This window comes from Octopus bimaculoides, chromosome 16 (assembly GCF_046866305.1).
Source record: "Octopus bimaculoides isolate indiv1 chromosome 16, ASM4686630v1, whole genome shotgun sequence".
In the NCBI taxonomy this organism is placed as follows: domain Eukaryota; kingdom Metazoa; phylum Mollusca; class Cephalopoda; order Octopoda; family Octopodidae; genus Octopus; species Octopus bimaculoides.
The window spans coordinates 15,763,567-15,781,673 of record NC_142943.1 but is presented as its reverse complement, the minus strand read 5'-3'; the positions used below and the strand labels follow the sequence as shown (position 1 = coordinate 15,781,673).

The 18,107-nt window shown below is 41.3% G+C and overlaps 1 protein-coding gene across 1 annotated transcript in view; it reads left to right on the top strand.

The window, feature by feature from the left end:
• Positions 1-18,107, top strand: part of LOC106877076 (uncharacterized) — a 272,305-nt gene that overhangs the window by 98,555 nt on the left and 155,643 nt on the right. The window contains exons 10-14 of the mRNA XM_052973794.2: positions 3,082-3,549; positions 9,155-9,308; positions 10,516-10,651; positions 15,236-15,367; positions 16,505-16,585. Of these exons, the coding sequence (XP_052829754.1) occupies positions 3,082-3,549; positions 9,155-9,308; positions 10,516-10,651; positions 15,236-15,367; positions 16,505-16,585 (971 nt within the window). The remainder of the gene's footprint in view (positions 1-3,081; positions 3,550-9,154; positions 9,309-10,515; positions 10,652-15,235; positions 15,368-16,504; positions 16,586-18,107) is intronic.

Sequence of the window (18,107 nt, the reverse complement as noted above, 5' to 3'; positions counted from 1 at the left end):
CAGTAGCCTAAATGGGTGGCTCTTCCTCATTCACAGCTCATCCAGGAGCCTAAGCTGTGCTGTTCCACAAAAGAAAACATATCTACCTTTTCCCTAGCTCACTCAGTGCATCTCTAAGATGAATATAGCAGTATCAAGACATTCTTAGGTGCCTTGAAGTATGATGAGTATGGATGGATAGTTATTGGAGATTCAAAACTGTGTGTTTCCAACACAGCTTTACCAAGTTCCTTTCTTCCTTACCTTTAGGACAACAGGAACACTGTGGTACATTATCAGAGACAGCATCGGCTGACCAAGTTCTCTGTGAGGAGAAATGATCTGAAGTGTAAGCATTAGTGGATGCCTGGAAGTTATTTTCATCACTGCACATAAAACTGGGTTTTGGAGAACAATTTTCTTTGTTCCTTACTCTGCATTTGACAGTATTATGCAAACTATCATCCTTAATAATGCTTTTATTTGGCATTTTCTTCAGCATAACTGAACTTTGAATAAATTACAAAATTGACAATGACAGTGGTGGTGGTAGTGTTGCTGCTGCTGCTGCTGCTGTTGTTGTTGTTGTTAGATATTAAGCAGTGATTATTCATTTCACAATTTATCCAAAATTTGATTGTGATTTTTATTTTTATTAAAGAGACAAACTTGATCTAGATATATCAATAGCAACTAATACTTCATTATATTTTTGGAACACGGTTTATTAATTATCATTAGTTAATGATTACAAATCAGTGGTTCATCTGTACTTCTGACACCAAAACTAACAATTGAATATTTGTAAGCAGGTTGCAGTAATTTGAAGAGCATGTTTACATCCTTTACCAATATATAAACATGCACACAAGTCTTCCACACATTTTCTGTCAGTCATATTCCTTTTACAAAGACAAAGTAATGTCCATTAGAGATTATAAAGGAAAACATTTTCCCATATTCCATGCAGTAGGATCAAACAGAATCACAGGGTTGTAAAGCAAACAGTTTAACATACTATTATCCTTGCGTTCATATATCTTTCAGTGAAATGAAATTACTTTATTGTTCAGTAATTTCTGATCGTAATAGTATATATTTAATACCTCCAACATATGCTAATTACAGAGGCATCAAGCTGTTAGATCAGGTTATGAAAGTTACGGAGAAGGTCATAGCCCAACTAATTAGGGAGCAAATCAATTTAGATGAGATGCAGTTTGGGTTCGTGCCAGGTAAAAGCACCACTGATGCCATATTTCTAGTAAGACAGCTGCAGGAGAAATACCTAGCCAAGGATAAACCTCTGCACCTGGCTTTCATTGACATGGAGAAAGCCTTTGACAGGGTCCCCCGATCCCTTATCTGGTGGTCAATGAGGAAACTTGAGATAGAAGAATGGTTAGTGAGAGCTGTGCGAGCCATGTACAGAGATGCTGCCAGTAAGGTGAGGGTTGGAAATGAGTACAGTAATGAATTCCGAGTAGAGGTAGGAGTCCACCAAGGTTCCGTCCTCAGCCCCCCTCCTATTTATCATAGTCCTCCAGGCGATCACAGAGGAATTCAAGACAGGTTGCCCCAGGGAGCTCCTCTATGCTGTTGACCTTGCACCAATTGCGGAGTCACTATCAGAACTAGAGGAGAAGTTTCAGGTGTGGAAGCAAGGACTAGAATCGAAGGGCCTTAGAGTCAACCTAGCTAAAACCAAAATCCTAATAAGTAGGAAAGTAGATAAAACACAAACCCCTTCAGGTAGTTGGCCCTGCTCAGTATGTAGAAAAGGAGTAGGTAGTAACTCTATAAGATGTACCCGGTGTAAGCTATGGACACATAAGAGGTGCAGCAATATCAAAGGCAGGTTAACTAGGAAGTTAGTTTTTGTATGTGGCAGATGTTCAGGTGCAATAAACACTGTAAACAAACAGGAAACAACTTCTATCTCATTCCAGGGAGAAAAACTAGAGGTAGTCGATAGCTTCCGCTATCTGGGTGACCAAGTTAGTAGTGGGGGTGGGTGCGCTGAAAGTGTAGCTGCTAGAATAAGAATAGCCTGGGCAAAGTTTAGAGAGCTCTTACCTCTGCTGGCGACAAAGGGACTCTCACTCAGAGTAAAAGGCAGACTGTATGACGCATGTGTACGAACAGCCATGTTACATGGCAGTGAAACATGGGCTGTGACTGTTGAGGACATGCGTAATCTCGCGAGGAATGAAGCCAGTATGCTCCGTTGGATGTGTAATGTCAGTGTGCATACCCGTCAGAGTGTAAGTATCTTGAGAGAAAAGCTGAACATAAGAAGCATCAGTTGTGGTGTGCAAGAGAGACGATTGCGCTGGTATGGACATGTGGTGAGGATGGATGAGGATAGCTGCGTGAAAAAGTGCCCCACCCTAACAGTTGAAGGAACCCGTGGAAGAGGTAGGCCCAGGAAGACCTGGGCTGAGGTTGTGAGGCAAGACCTTCGAACATTGGGCCTCACCGAGGCGATGACTACTGACCGAGACCTTTGGAAATGTGCTGTGCATGAGAAGACCTGGCAAGCCAAGTGAGATCGTTGCCAGTGCCCCTGGACTGGCTCTTGTGTGGGTGGCACATAAGATGCACCATTTTGAGCGTGGCCGTTGCCAGTACCACCTGACTGGCCTTCGTGCGGGTGACACATAAAAGCACCCACTACACTCTCTGAGTGGTTGGCATTAGGAAGGGCATCCAGCTGTAGAAACTCTGCCAAATTTAGATTGGAGCCTGGTGTTGCCATCCGGTTTCACCAGTCCTCAGTCAAATCGTCCAACCCATGTTAGCATGGAAAGCGGACGTTAAACGACAACGATGATGATGATGATGATATGCTACCTTCTTGTCTTTTGCCATGTTCTCAAAAGAATGTAACGTCCACCCACACTGAAATATGTAAACTCTTGACTTAGCTAAAGACAGTGAAAGCAGTCTATCTCGATCTCTCCAGTTTACAAAGCCATTCTTATCTTCACATTATCCCTTTTCAGTTTTAAGATTATATATCAAATCTTTACCCTTATTCTTGATAGTTCAATATTTTATGCATCAAATTAATGTTTTGAAAAAAATATTTTCTTTTTACAGATGTTATTATAATTGATGAAGAAAATGAAGATGCTGATACAAAGGATGCTAATAAGCATGATGAGACTTTACCTGAGGAAGAAAAGGAAGACATCTGCTCAGAGAAGACTTTGATTGAAACAATACGTCGAGAAGAATTTGGTCTTGGCATTAAACTTAATGCTGATGGTCAGAAATTGATTGATCGGCAACAAGAACGACTGGGACGTAGTTTGGATCGATTATCTAAAGATTTGTATAGTAAAGATTCTCATTTTGTGTTGGAGTTGATCCAAAATGCTGATGACAACACCTACCCAGATAACTTTGATTCTAAGGATTCGTCAGCCTGTCCATCAGTGAAATTCTGTATAAATGATAGTTCAGTGACTATTCTCAACAATGAGGTTGGTTTTAAGGAAAAAAATATTCGAGCCATTTGTGATGTTGGCAAGAGTACCAAGGAAAAACGCAAATTTGGTTATATTGGTGAGTCTGTTATATTTTATGTCTAAGCTATTTAGTCCTACAAAAACAGTATTTTATTAAATCTCAAACTTGTGTTTGGACATATGACTGTTATGGTAGTATATCTGATTGTAATATCAGTCATGTGCTAAATAATTATTATTTCACAAACCAACCTAGTTAAACAATTGACCTTCTGTGTGTGTATGTTGATGTATTTCTATATACTTCTACCTACATACTTATACCTATACAGGTAAATACATATACTTATGTAGAAGCCAGTTCTACCTCAACAAAATCTCCTTTAAAATTAATATTATATGCATTAATGCAAAACATATAGGCACAGGCTTGACTGCATGATAAAAAATTTACTTCCTAACCACATGGTTTCAAGTTCAGTTCCACTGTGGATCCTTGGGCAAACGTTTTCTACTATAGCCCTGGGCCAACTGAAGTCTTGTGAGTGGATTTAATAGATCATCATCATCATCATCATCATCGTCGTCGTTTAACGTCCGCTTTCCATGCTAGCATAGGTTGGACGATTTGACTGAGGACTGGTGAAACCGGATGGCAACACCAGGCTCCAATCCAATTTGGCAGAGTTTCTACAGCTGGATGCCCTTCCTAACGCCAACCACTCAGAGAGTGTAGTGGGTGCTTTTACGTGTCACCCGCACGAAGGCCAGTCAGGCGGTACTGGCAACGGCCACGCTCATCTCGCTCGAGAAACCTCATGTGTCACCCGCACAAGAGCCAGCCCAGGGGCACCTGCAACGATCCCGCTCGAAATTCCCACATCAACCCCACACAAGAGCCAGTTCAGGGGCACCGGCAACGATCTCGCTCGAAGAAATTTCATGTGTCACCAGCACAAGAGCCAGTCCAGGGCAGGGGCACTGGCAATGATCTCGCTCAAAACATTTCATGTGTCATCCGCACAAGAGCCAGCCCAGGGGCACTGGCAACAATCCCGTCCGAAAGATTCCATGTGTCGCCTGCACACGAGCCAGCCCAGGAGCACCGGCAACGATCTCGCTCGTAAAACCTCGTGTCACCCGCACAAGAGCCGGCCCAGGGGTACCGGCAACGATCTCACTCGATAGATTTCATGTGTCGCCCGCACATGAGCCAGTCCAAGGGCACTGGCAACGATCCCGCTCAAAACATTTCATGTCACCCGCACAAGAGCCAGTCCAGGGTCACTGGCAACGATCTCGCTCGAAAGGTTTCATGTGTCGGCCGCACATGAGCCAGTCCAGGGGCACCGGCAACGATCTCGCTCGAAAAACCTCATGTGTCACCCGCACAAGAGCCGGCCCAGGGGCGTCGCCTGCACATGAGCCAGTCTAGGGGCACTGGCAACGAACCCGCTCAAAACATGAAATCTTTCGAGCGGGATCGTTTGCCAGTGACCCCGGACTGGCTCATGTGCGGGCGACACATGAAATCTTTCGTGCGAGATCGTTGCCAGTGACCCTGGACTGGCTCATGTGCGGGCGACACATGAAATCTTTCAAGCGAGATCGTTGCCGGTGCCCCCGGACTCGCTCATGTGCGGGCGACACATGAAATCTTTCGAGCGAGATCGTTGCCGGTGCCCCCGGACTGGCTCATGTGCGGGCGACACATGAAATCTTTCGAGCTGGGCCTTAGATTTCAACTGTCAAGGTGTGGCACTTTTTCACACAGTTATCCTCATCCATTCTCGCTACATGACCATACCAGCGCAGTCATCTCTCTTGCACACTACAACTGATGCTTCGTAAGTTCAACTTTTCTCTCAAGGTACTGATACTCTGTCTAGTATGCACACTGACATTACACATCCATCGGAGCATACTGGCTTCATTCCTTGCGAGCCTACGCATGTCCTCAACAGTCACGGCCCATGTTTCACTGCCATGAAGCATGGCTGTTCGTACACATGCGTCATACAATCTGCCTTTTACTCTGAGAGAGAGACCCTTTGTCGCCAGCAGAGGTAAGAGCTCTCTGAACTTTGCCCAGGCTATTCTAATTCTAGCAGCTACGCTTTCAGCGCACCCACCTCCACTGCTAATTTGGTCACCAAGATAGCGGAAGCTATCAACCACTTCTAGTTTTTCTCCCTGGAATGTGGCAGAAGTTGTTTTCTGCACATTTCCAGTATTTATAGCTCCAGAACATCTGCTGCAAACAAAAACTAACTTCCTAGTTAACCTTCCTTTGATATTGCTGCACCTCTTATGTGTCCATAGCTTGCACTGGGTGCATCTTATAGAGTTACTTCCCACTCCTTTTCTACAGATCGAGCAGGGCCATCTACCTGAAGGGGTTTGTGTTTTGTCCGCCTTCCTACTTATGAGGACTTTGGTTTTAGCTAGGTTGACTCTAAGGCCCTTCGATTCTAGTCCTTGCTTCCATACCTGAAACTTCTCCTATAATTGTGATAGTGACTCAGCAATTAGTGCAAGGTCATCAGCATAGAGGAGCTCCTAGGGGCATCCTGTCTTGAATTCCTCTGTGATAGCCTGGAGAACTATGGAAACTGAAAACCCATTGTGTGTGTGTATATACACACACACACACACACACACACACACACACACACACACACACACACTTTATTTGTGGATTAAGGCTACTATTGGTTTCATTTTAAGGAAGCTCTTTGCAATTATCGGGCCTATCCCATGGAACATTGGTGTTCATACCTATTTTGGAGATGAACACTGACATACCATGTGATAGGCTAGATATTTATTCAGGGCTTCCTTAACATGAAACCAATGTGGTGTTAAGTACTTACTCTCATTGTTCAATATTTATGTGTCCTCATTGTTATCGTCGTTTAACGTCCGCTTTCCATGCTGGCTTGGGTTGGACAATTTGACTCAGGACTGGCAAGCCAGGAGGCTGTACCAGGCACCAATCTGATTTGACAAGTTTGCTACGACTGGATACTGTTCCTAATGCCAACCACTCTGAGAGTGTAGTGGGTGTTTTTTTACATGCCACCAGCATGGGAGCCAGTCAGGGGACACTGACATTGGCCATGACTACAATTTCACTCTGTTCGACAGGTCTTCATAAGCACGGCATATTGCCCAATGATTAAAGGGTGCTTTTAAATGGGCCACTTATGCGACACTGGCATCGACCACAACTACGATCTCCAAAGGTCTCGGTCACTTGTCATTGCTTCTGTGAGACCCGATGTTCAAAGGTCATGCTTCACCACCTCATCCCATGTTTTCCTGGGTTTACCTCTGCCACAGGTTCCCTCCACTGTTGACCTTACCAGTACAATTGTCTCTTTTGCACATCACATCTCATGCGTATTATGTCCAACTTTTCTCTCAGGGCATTTACACTCTGTTGTGTATGCATACTGACATTACACATGCAGCGGAGCATACCAGATTCATTTCTTTCAAGCCTATGCATGTCCTCAGCAGTCACAGCCCATGTTTCACTGCCATCTAGCTGAAGGTATTTGTGATTTGTCCATCTTCCTACTTACTGAGACTTTGGTTCTTGCCAGGTTAACTCTAAGGCCCTTTGATTCTAGACCTTGCTTCCACACCTGAAACTTCTCTAGTTTTGGTTATGACTCCGCTATTAGAGCAAGATCATCAGCATAGAGGATCTCCCAGGGGCAGCCTGTCTTGAATTCCTCTGAAACACTTCAAGTCTTTGGTCCTCATGACGCAGAACAGTGGCAAATTTTTTTTCTCATCTGCTTCCCCTCTGGCTAACATGTCTCTTAGCTTCACTTCTGGAGATCTGATACAGCTCCCTGTTAACACCACACTTTCAGTCCTTCCATGCCTGTTTCTTTTCCCTAATGGCCCTGTCAACTACATTGCTCCACACCATGTTACCTTAGGTCGAGAGGGGACTTTGCACAGTCACTAGTCCTCTACAGGTTGGCCTGTAGGAACCTCCAGTTGTCTTCCACAATGTATGATGCTATATCCTCTTCTTTTTCGTCAAAAGTTTCAAGTAATATGTCTTTTAATCTCTGTTCACTTAGAGGATGCTTAAGCTTCCAGACCCTTCTTTTTCATGCTGGTCGTCTTCTGGGCAGCAATTTAGCCCTGACCCTGATGTTGCTAACTACTAACCACTGTTGTGGGGTGCATTTATAAGTAACCATCTTTCTCGTTTCCTGGTGAGAATGTAGTCAATCTGACTAGTGTACCCACCAGACTGGCAGGTGAGTAGGTCATTTGCATCACAGAACTCCAGCAGCCCCTTTCCCTCCTCATTGCAGGAACCAAATCCGTTGCCACCATGCACATCATGAAGGCTCCCTGGATGTTGTCAAACATGCCCGTTGAAGTTGCCAGCCATAAAGAGAAGGTCCCTATTATTCATCAACGAGGTAGTCTGCAAGAGGGTGTCATAAAAATCCATCTTTCTGTTCATCAGGTAGCCCTGGCTGAGGAGCATAGGCCTAGATAATGGTTGCTGGTTTATGTTGCAGCACTAGTCTAAGCTTAAGTATTCTATCACAGACTCTGACTACCTTGATTACCTTATCAACCCATTTCTCTGCAAGAAGAATACCAACACCCTCAACCCCATCAGTGTTCCCTACTCAGATACTTATATTCTTTGCCTGTGAGGAACCTAGCAGAACTTCCTCTCCACCCTACTTCTTGAATGCAGCACAAATCTATACGTCTCCATTCAAGCATCTCAACACTCTCACCAAACCTACTTTCAATATGCCAACATTAAGTGTGCCAACTCTGAGGGTGTGGAAGGTGTGGGCTGACAAGATCCTGGGATGGGGGACAGCAGCATTATGCCTCTGAAAAGAAACCTCACATGTACGTTTGGCAGATCTTGTAAAGATACAAATAGGCTTTAATCTGCATACACTTCACCTTCATTATATTCGCTTCATAATTACTATGTTCAACAGGAAATACACACTAGATAGGGATAGAGGTGGAGGGGAAGCATTCTGCATAGTAAACCATTAGAGGTACTCAGGAGAAAGACATCTGGTAAAGGTTAGAAGAGAAAGACTTCTGGTATAGGTGGCGGGTGGGGGGGGGCACACATCCAATGGCAAAACACTGGCTGGCCTATTTCCTAGCTAAAGCCAATGTGGCATAGCCACAGACAAAGTGAGCTACTAATTAACAACCAACATGGGAAAGCGAGTGGTTAACAAAACTGAGAGAGTGAGAGAGACCGGTGAAATTTTCGAGAATTAGGGCTGGTGTGTATATGTTATTGTCTTCTTGCTTTGGCATCACATAATAGTTGTAACCGTCATGCAAGCATGGAAAAGTACATGTTAAAACAATGGTGTATTAAACCCTAAATCTTAAAACTGAATATGCTACCACAAAGACATACCACAATAAAGGTGTTCCCTCACTACTTGAGTAACCATTAAAGTTTTAAGTCAATGAAAACCAACTACACACACATGTTGGTATCTGTAGATCCTCTGTATTGAGGCTATAGATTTATTCTTATTTTTCAGTTGAATCTTGCCATAGGTCTTTTCATATTGATTAGCTAAGTTTATTCCATGACAATAATCAACATTCATCCAAGATTTTCTGTGAATGTCTTATTTTTATACTTTATATTGAATGTTTTCTGTTCTTGCTAGGTCAAAAGGGAATTGGATTCAAGTCTGTATTTAGAATAACAGATCGTCCTGAAATCCACTCCAACAAGTATCGCATTTATTTTGACGTGAACAGTGGTCCAACAGGCTACATCCTCCCTCACTGGATTGATAGCTGCTCTCATCCAGAAGATAAGTTAGTTTCATTAAAAAAGTTTTTTTACTGACATGTGTATTTTCCCCTTTATTAATATTTTACAGTTTCATCAATCTTGACCCAACTGTTTCCTTGTGTAAAACGAACTAATGGTTCATCTTCCTTCAACTTATGTAGGCAAATATTAAGTCATAAACAATTGTAGGATTGTCATCTGTGATATTGATATCTGTTAACTGTCTTCTCAAAATGATTCTTGAAACAGCTGGCTCAGTAAATTCTCTTTATTCAATCCTAATAATATATATATATACTTCTACAGCTGGATGCCCTTCCTAACGCCAACCACTCAGAGTGGTTGGCGTTAGGAAGGGCATCCAGCTGTAGAAACTCTGCCAAATCAGATTGGAGCCTGGTGTAACCACCTGGTTCACCAGTCCTCAGTCAAATCGTCCAGCCCATGCTAGCATGGAAAGCGGACGTTAAACGATGATGATGATGATGATATTCTGACACTTTATGCTTTACATCATCACCACATTTAGTGTTCAGCATGGTCCCGTACCTAATTGAAGCAGGAAATATTTCATGTTCATGACCTTTGTAATCATGTCTAATCATTCAAAACATATCGCTGCACCATGATCTGTTTTTTAGCCATGCTGACTGAAATTATTCAACAATATTCAATACAACAACTAAGCTGGTGATCTGGCACACCATACAAAATGCTTAGCTGCATTTCAACTCTCTTTACGTTCTGAGTTATTATTCTATTGAAATCAGCTTTGCCTTTCCTCCTTTTGGGGTTGATGAAATAAATACCATTTGAACCCTGGGGTCAATATAGTTCCTCCCCTAAAAATTGCTGGCCTTGTACCAAAATTTGAAACCTATATTAGATACATCAACATAGTATACAATAAAATATTCTGAATTTCCTATGCTGCTGCAAAAAGGAAGGCTCTAAATTTCATCATAGAATCCACAGAGACAGCCACTAGGTGACTTTGGATAAAGAGGGCAGGCCAGTGCTGCTATAGGGATGCAAGCTGGGACTTGATCAGTCCTGGCTGCGTCAACTGGGTGAGTGAATCTGATGTTGAAAGACCTGAAACCCACTGAGGACCCAGCAACATCACTAATGATGCAATGCGGAGCATCTGCATGATATATTGTTTTGTTTTTTTAATATTTATTAAAAAATCTCTCAGTCATTACTTTAATTTTTTTCGTTTCTTAATAGTTGGGTTACAAAGATTATTCTACCCTTAAAGGATGGTGTACAACAGTCCAAATGTCTTGCTGCTAGTTTCAATGACATTCACCCATCTTTGCTACTCTTTTTACATCGACTTAAAAAGATCACTTTAAGGAATGAGGTAAGTGCTCAACAACTCTCTTATCACTCATAGAATGAGGTAAATGTTTTGCAATTGCGTTATCACTCATAGAATGAGGTATTCCATTATTTTAGTGTCATTTCCCCATTGCCACTGTTCTGTGAAGTTGAGTAGTAATAGTCAAGTCAGTAGTTTGAGTTATAGAGGCAACAAATGAAGATTTATTTTCATACCCTCTGTCTAAGACTACTCATTCTAGTGAAGCTATTCTTTCCAAACTGTACTCAAAAGATGACTCTCCATTGTTGGCGAATGGAACAGTTTCAATATGCAGTGTTCTCATTGTTTCCAATGGTAATACATATTTAATTATATATTTCATGATATTTAATTTACAATGCACATGATATAAAAACAGAATACAACTGTCAGTTTTTCAACCAGTAGATTAATGTTAAGTTACTGTTGCAATTCCATAACATACAGTAGTACGAGTTGAAAACCAAGAAAGTATGTTGTTAAAGTGAATAACTATAGAGTAAATTTAACTGCAATAGCCATGGTTAAAGATGTAGTAATTTTAGAATCATCATCATCATCATCATCATCATCGTTTAACGTCCACTTTCCATGGGTTGGACGATTTGACTGAGAACTGGTGAAACCAGATGGCTACACCAGGCTCCAATCTGATTTGGCAGAGTTTCTACAGCTGGATGCCCTTCCTAACGCCAACCACTCAGAGAGTGTAGTGGGTGCTTTTACGTGTCACCCGCACGAAGGCCAGTCAGGCGGTACTAGCAATGGCCACGCTCAAAATGGTGTATTTTATGTGCCACCCGCACAAGAGCCAGTCCAGAGGCACTGGCAACGATCTCGCTCGAAAATCCTTACACATGTCACAGGCACAAGTGCCAGAAAGGCGATGCTGGGCACAGGTGCCATCCCGATTTCGCTTTCGCTTACCTCAATAAGTCTTCGCAAGCTGAGTTTCGTGTCCAATGAAGGAGATGACGTTGGCATGGGTGCCAGTCGTCGAATTTAGTTCAATTTCAATTTCACTTGCCTCAAAAAGTCTTCGCAAGCGGAGTTTAGTGTCCAATGAAGGAAAGGTACGCATAAGTGGGCTGGCTACACCCCTGGCAGAGGCCTTGGATTTAGGTCTTACTTGGCTTGCCGGGTCTTCTCACGCACAGCATATTTCCAAAGGTCTCGGTCAGAAGTCATCACCTTGGTGAGGTCCAATGTTCGAAGGTCTTGCCTCACCACCTCATCCCAGGTCTTCCTGGGCCTACCTCTTCCACAGGTTCCCTCAACTGTTAGGGTTTGGCACTTTTTCACGCAACTATCCTCGTCCATTCTTGCCACATGTCCATACCAGCGCAATCGTCTCTCTTGCACACCACAACTGATGCTTCTTATGTTCAGCTTTTCTCTCAAGATACTTACACTCGTCGACGAGGTAGTTTGCAAGAGGGTGTCATAGAATTGGTCTTTCAGCCCATCTGGGAGCCCCGGTTGAGGGGCATAGGCTAAGATGACAGTAGCTAATCTATGATGAAGCACTAGTCTAATCTTAAGTACTCTGTCACATACTCTAACTACCTCAATTACCTTATCAACCCATTTCTCTGCTAGAAGTATTCCTACGTCCCCGACCTCGTCAGTGTTCCCTGCCCAGAAGATCTTGTACCTGTGTTCTTTGCTTGTGAGGAACCTCGCAGAACCTCCTTCCATCTTACTTCTTGGATGCAGCACAGATCTACGCGTCTCCATTCAAGCATCTCAACAATTTCACCAGACCTACCTTTCAGCGTGCCGACGTTGAGAGTGCCAATCCTAACAGTGTGGGTGTTGCTGGTGTGGGCCTGTGGCCTGGGAAGGGGAAAAGCAGTGTCTTGTACCTGAAAAGGAAGCTTGCAATTGGCAGAATTCATAAGCAAAACAGTAGCTACAACCTGCAAACATTACACAATCTTTATGCGCTACCCAAAGGTAGGAGAGGGGATGGTGTGAGGCCACTAGACGGGTTCCGGGAGACAGCCGAGGATGACAGAGGATATGAACTTCCAGTGGAGGGGGTGGGAGGGTGGGTGTACCACCAGCCAGGAGAGAGACTTCTTAATCGTAGGTTCTAAATATTTGAGAGACAGCAATGCTTAAATTGTAATTTTAAAGGAGCGATAAAACTTAAGTAAATAGAATATATAAATAGCATGAATTTAGGACGAAATTGTACAAAGGAAAGATGGCTAAGCTTAAATCATAATTTTAAAGGAAGGAGTGATAAAATTTGAATAAAAAGTAAGGGAAATGAATAAGTATGAATTTAAGACCAAAACGAAGTTCAATTGAATAACATGGAGAGAAACAGATAGATAATGAAGAACGGACGGGGGGGTGGCGCAAAAAAGGTTTGAGAAAATGTTGAGGGAGTAGACAAAATAAAATCTATCTTAGCTGTTCCATATTTTGGAGAAACCTCGTCGTAGTTATGTCAGTAGAATAGATTGTGAGACAATTTAGAAGGGACTTCTTATTTATATAGCCGGATCCTGAAGGAATCTACGATAGAGGGAAGTAGAGAGAGAGAGAGAGAGTGGGATAGAGAGAGACATGATGAGAGAAAGGCATATATATAGAGAGAGAGAGGGGGGGGGGCAGTCAAGCAGCACATCACGCAGGATTAATTCTTTGCGCTTTTTTGAAAGAGAATTGAAGAACGCTGCTTAAACATATTTGAGAGACAGCAACGCTTAGATTGTAATTTTAAAGTAGCGATAAAACTTAAGGAAGGAGAATAAAATAAATAGCATGAATTTAGGACGAAATTGTACAGAATGCTAAATCAGAGGCGAAGTTGAAGGAAAGACGGCTAAGCTTAAATCGTAATTTTAAAGGAAGGAGCGATAAAAATTTGAATAAAGTAAGGAAAATGAATAAGTATGAATTTAAGACAAAAACGGAGTTCAATTGATTTACATGGAGAAAAATAGATAGATAATGAAGAACGGACAGGGTGGGGAACGCAAAAAAGGTTTGAGAAAATGTTGAGGGAGTAGAAAAAATAAAATCTACCACCAGCCAGGAGAGAGACTTCTTAATCGTAGGTTCTAAATATTTGAGAGACAGCAATGCTTAAATTGTAATTTTAAAGGAGCGATAAAACTTAAGTAAATAGAATATATAAATAGCATGAATTTAGGACGAAATTGTACAAAGGAAAGATGGCTAAGCTTAAATCATAATTTTAAAGGAAGGAGTGATAAAATTTGAATAAAGTAAGGGAAATGAATAAGTATGAATTTAAGACCAAAACGAAGTTCAATTGAATAACATGGAGAGAAACAGATAGATAATGAAGAACGGACGGGGGGGTGGCGCAAAAAAGGTTTGAGAAAATGTTGAGGGAGTAGACAAAATAAAATCTATCTTAGCTGTTCCATATTTTGGAGAAACCTCGTCGTAGTTATGTCAGTAGAATAGATTGTGAGACAATTTAGAAGGGACTTCTTATTTATATAGCCGGATCCTGAAGGAATCTACGATAGAGGGAAGTAGAGAGAGAGAGAGAGAGTGGGATAGAGAGAGACATGATGAGAGAAAGGCATATATATATAGAGAGAGAGGGGGGGGGCAGTCAAGCAGCACATCACGCAGGATTAATTCTTTGCGCTTTTTTGAAAGAGAATTGAAGAACGCTGCTTAAACATATTTGAGAGACAGCAACGCTTAGATTGTAATTTTAAAGTAGCGATAAAACTTAAGGAAGGAGAATAAAAAAAATAGCATGAATTTAGGACGAAATTGTACAGAATGCTAAATCAGAGGCGAAGTTGAAGGAAAGACGGCTAAGCTTAAATCGTAATTTTAAAGGAAGGAGCGATAAAAATTTGAATAAAGTAAAGAAAATGAATAAGTATGAATTTAAGACAAAAACGGAGTTCAATTGATTTACATGGAGAAAAATAGATAGATAATGAAGAACGGACAGGGTGGGGAACGCAAAAAAGGTTTGAGAAAATGTTGAGGGAGTAGAAAAAATAAAATCTACCACCAGCCAGGAGAGAGACTTCTTAATCGTAGGTTCTAAATATTTGAGAGACAACAACGCTTAAATTGTAATTTTAAAGTAGCGATAAAACTTAAGTAAATAGAATATATAAATAGCATGAATTTAGGACGAAATTGTACAAAGGAAAGATGGCTAAGCTTAAATCGTAATTTTAAAGAAAGGAGAGATAAAATTTGAATAAAGTAAGGAAAATGAATATGTATGAATTTAAGACAAAAACGGAGTTCAATTGAATTACATGGAGAGAAACAGATAGATAATGAAGAACGGACGGGAAGAAAAATATGTAGAATTAATGGTCAGACACTACCAGAAGTTAGCTCAGGAATAATAGATTAAATATATCACATCCGCTTGTGTAAACATTATTGTGTTAACATTATCGATTTATGAAGGGAAAATATTGATAGACTGAGTGATCATTTTGATTAATAAAAGAGGTAAGAGGTATTGGTATTTACCAGTAACAAATTGGAAGTCTTCAACTCTGTAATTCAAATCTTAATCAGGAAAAGGAAAGAAATATTAAAGTTGAGTTTGTATTTCAGATTCAAGGTACAGAGACAGTTATGCAACGTTATGATCGAGAACATGATATTGTTGAAATAACTTACAATGGAGCTGTTGATCGTTGGTTTGTTATTAAAAAACTGCTGGATGCTACCAAAGTTTCAGCGCAGGTATGAAATTCTTTTACACACTTACAGATATTTGTACATGCACGCATATGTGTGTGTGTATGTAATGAAAGAAATGACAAAGAACTGGGATGCCTAGCGATACAAGGATCTTGAGAAGATGCACCCATCATGGTGAAACTGACTTCTAGAAACACTATTGGTGTACAAATGACATAGGTGCACAAATTAATACCTCACCTAATCTCCTCCCATCTCTCCACTTATCTCCCACTGCTGCTACTATTCTGTCTCCTCCTGATACCACAATCTTATTCATTTATATTGTTTTCTAACCCACATCACATTAATTTCCATTCCCGCATTGTACTAACAAATTTTAACCTCATGCATTACAACTGACTCTCTGTGTGTGTCCCCTCTCTTGTAACCTATCCAAATACATCATCTCACTCTTCTCCCTACCATGTCGACTCTAACATCCTGTTACTGGTCTCTTCTTGCACCCCTCTACCTCTTCAATTCAATTCAATGCATTGGCAATCCCCACCCCAGCATCTACCATTCATCCCTGCCCAGTCCTTATAGATATTGCCTGCTTCTTCTCTCTTATTTTGCCTATTTCTTCTCACCAAAGCACTTTCAGTTTTCGTGTTCCCTCATACCTAAAGATGCTACGTGGACATGTATCACCACTATTTGTCTAGTTGCAGCTACTACTTATTCATTTCTAACTCTCTCCTAAATGAGTAGCCATGTGGCTCCCCTACAACATGAACCAGCGATATCTAACCCACTTCTTTCATACCTTATTGTCTTAGCCTTATGTTCTAAGTTCAAATAATACTTGATTCAACTACATCTTCCATAATAAGAATAAGTAATATATGAAGTCAATCAAAATAGCTATATTCAGAAATGAATTGTCACCAGTGATAGAAACCCTGAATAGATAGATGTTTTACAGTATTCAGTATATCATCTCTTCGTTTGGTTTCAAATTCCTCTGAGACAGATTCTGTTCACTATATCCTCCTTTAAAAGTCACAGAATGTAATGAACTCCAGAGACGAATTACACTCAGTCAACCAGGTCTGCAAGATGATTTTGACTCCTTATACTTCTCAAGTGCTTCTATTTCTCACGTTTGAAATATGCTTTTTTTTTTTTTCTGGTCAGGTGAAATCGGATATTGATGTGGAATCAACAGAGATTGCCTTAGCTTTCCCAATGAAGTTAAACAAGTCCTTCAATGCTCAGGTTTGTATGCACCTGTATAAGCAAATAGACTAGTAATGATTGACTATAAAACACTGCTTTGTAATTTGTAGGATATGTCCAATATTTGCATGGATATATATGTATATAGATATGTATATATATCAAAACTCACACACATGTACACATAAGTTGACCTCTTTTGATGAAGCTGACAATATATCTTTCTATGAGCTGACGTTTTAAAGGTTCATATCTTGTTACTTGCATTGTGCTATAAACACACTTAACTCTCAGTACCGCATTCCATCTAGCTGTAAACAGGTGCAATGTGGCTGTGTAACTTGTCATCATTTTACATAGTAGAAAACCTACAGAACTGGAGAAAGATATTTCACACAACATGAGATACTAATTTTACTTAACAATGCAGTGTTTGAATTAAAATAGGATTATCGTACAAATGTGAAAATCTGACTTACGCAACTTCATCATCATCATCATCATTGTCTAACGTCCGCTTTCCATGCTGGCATGGGTTGGACGATTTGACTGAGGACTGGCAAACTAGATGACTGCAACAGGCTTCAATCTGATCTGGCAGAGTTTCTATGGCTGGATGCCCTTCCTAACGCCAACCACTCCGAGAGTGTAGTGGGTGCTTTTACGTGCCACCGGCACAAGGGCCAGTCAGGCAATACTGGCAATGGCCACACTTAAATGGTGTTTTTTATGTGCCACCTGCACAGGAACCAGTCCAGCGGCACTGGCAATGACCTCGTTCGAATATTTTTTTCACTTGCCACCAACACAAGTGCCAGTAACAATCACGCTCGAAAGGTGCTTTTTACATGCCACTGGCACGGAAGCCAGTCAGCTGCTCTGGCAACGATCATGCTCGGATGGTGCTCTTAGCACTCCACTAGCACGGATGCCAGTCATGAAATTTGATTTCGATTTCACTTGCCTCAACAAGTCTTCTCAAGCAGAGTTTAGTGTCCAATGAAGGAAAGGTATGCATAAGTGGGCTGGTTACACCTCTGGCATAGGCCACGGGTTATGGTCTCACTTGGCCTGCTGGGTCTTCTCAAGCACAGCATATTTCCAAAGGTCTCAGTTGCTAGGCATTGCCTTGGTGAGGCCTAATGTTCAATGGTCGTGCTTTACCACCTCATCCCAGGTCTTCCTGGGTCTACTTCTTCCACAGGTTCTCTCAACTGCTAGGGTGTGGCACCTTTTCACACAGCTATCTTATGTAGAGAAAAAAACCCCAGAGAAATGACTTAATTGGAAAAAAGTTATTATCATTATTACTTTTAGAATGAAAGTATTTACGTCTAAGTTTGGTTCTCCTTTTGTTTCGAAATTTGGTCTAGTTGTCTCAGAGTTACGGTGGCAGAAGTTATCTCCTGCTTGCAATAAATATTGAGTATGAAAAGTGCACTGAATAAACCAACTGGAGGAGATTTCTTCCTGGGGTCAAATGGCAGTATCGTTTACATTAAAGTGACCATAAACAATACTTTTTGGTTTGTATACTGCTTCTCTCTAAGGTTATCTCTAC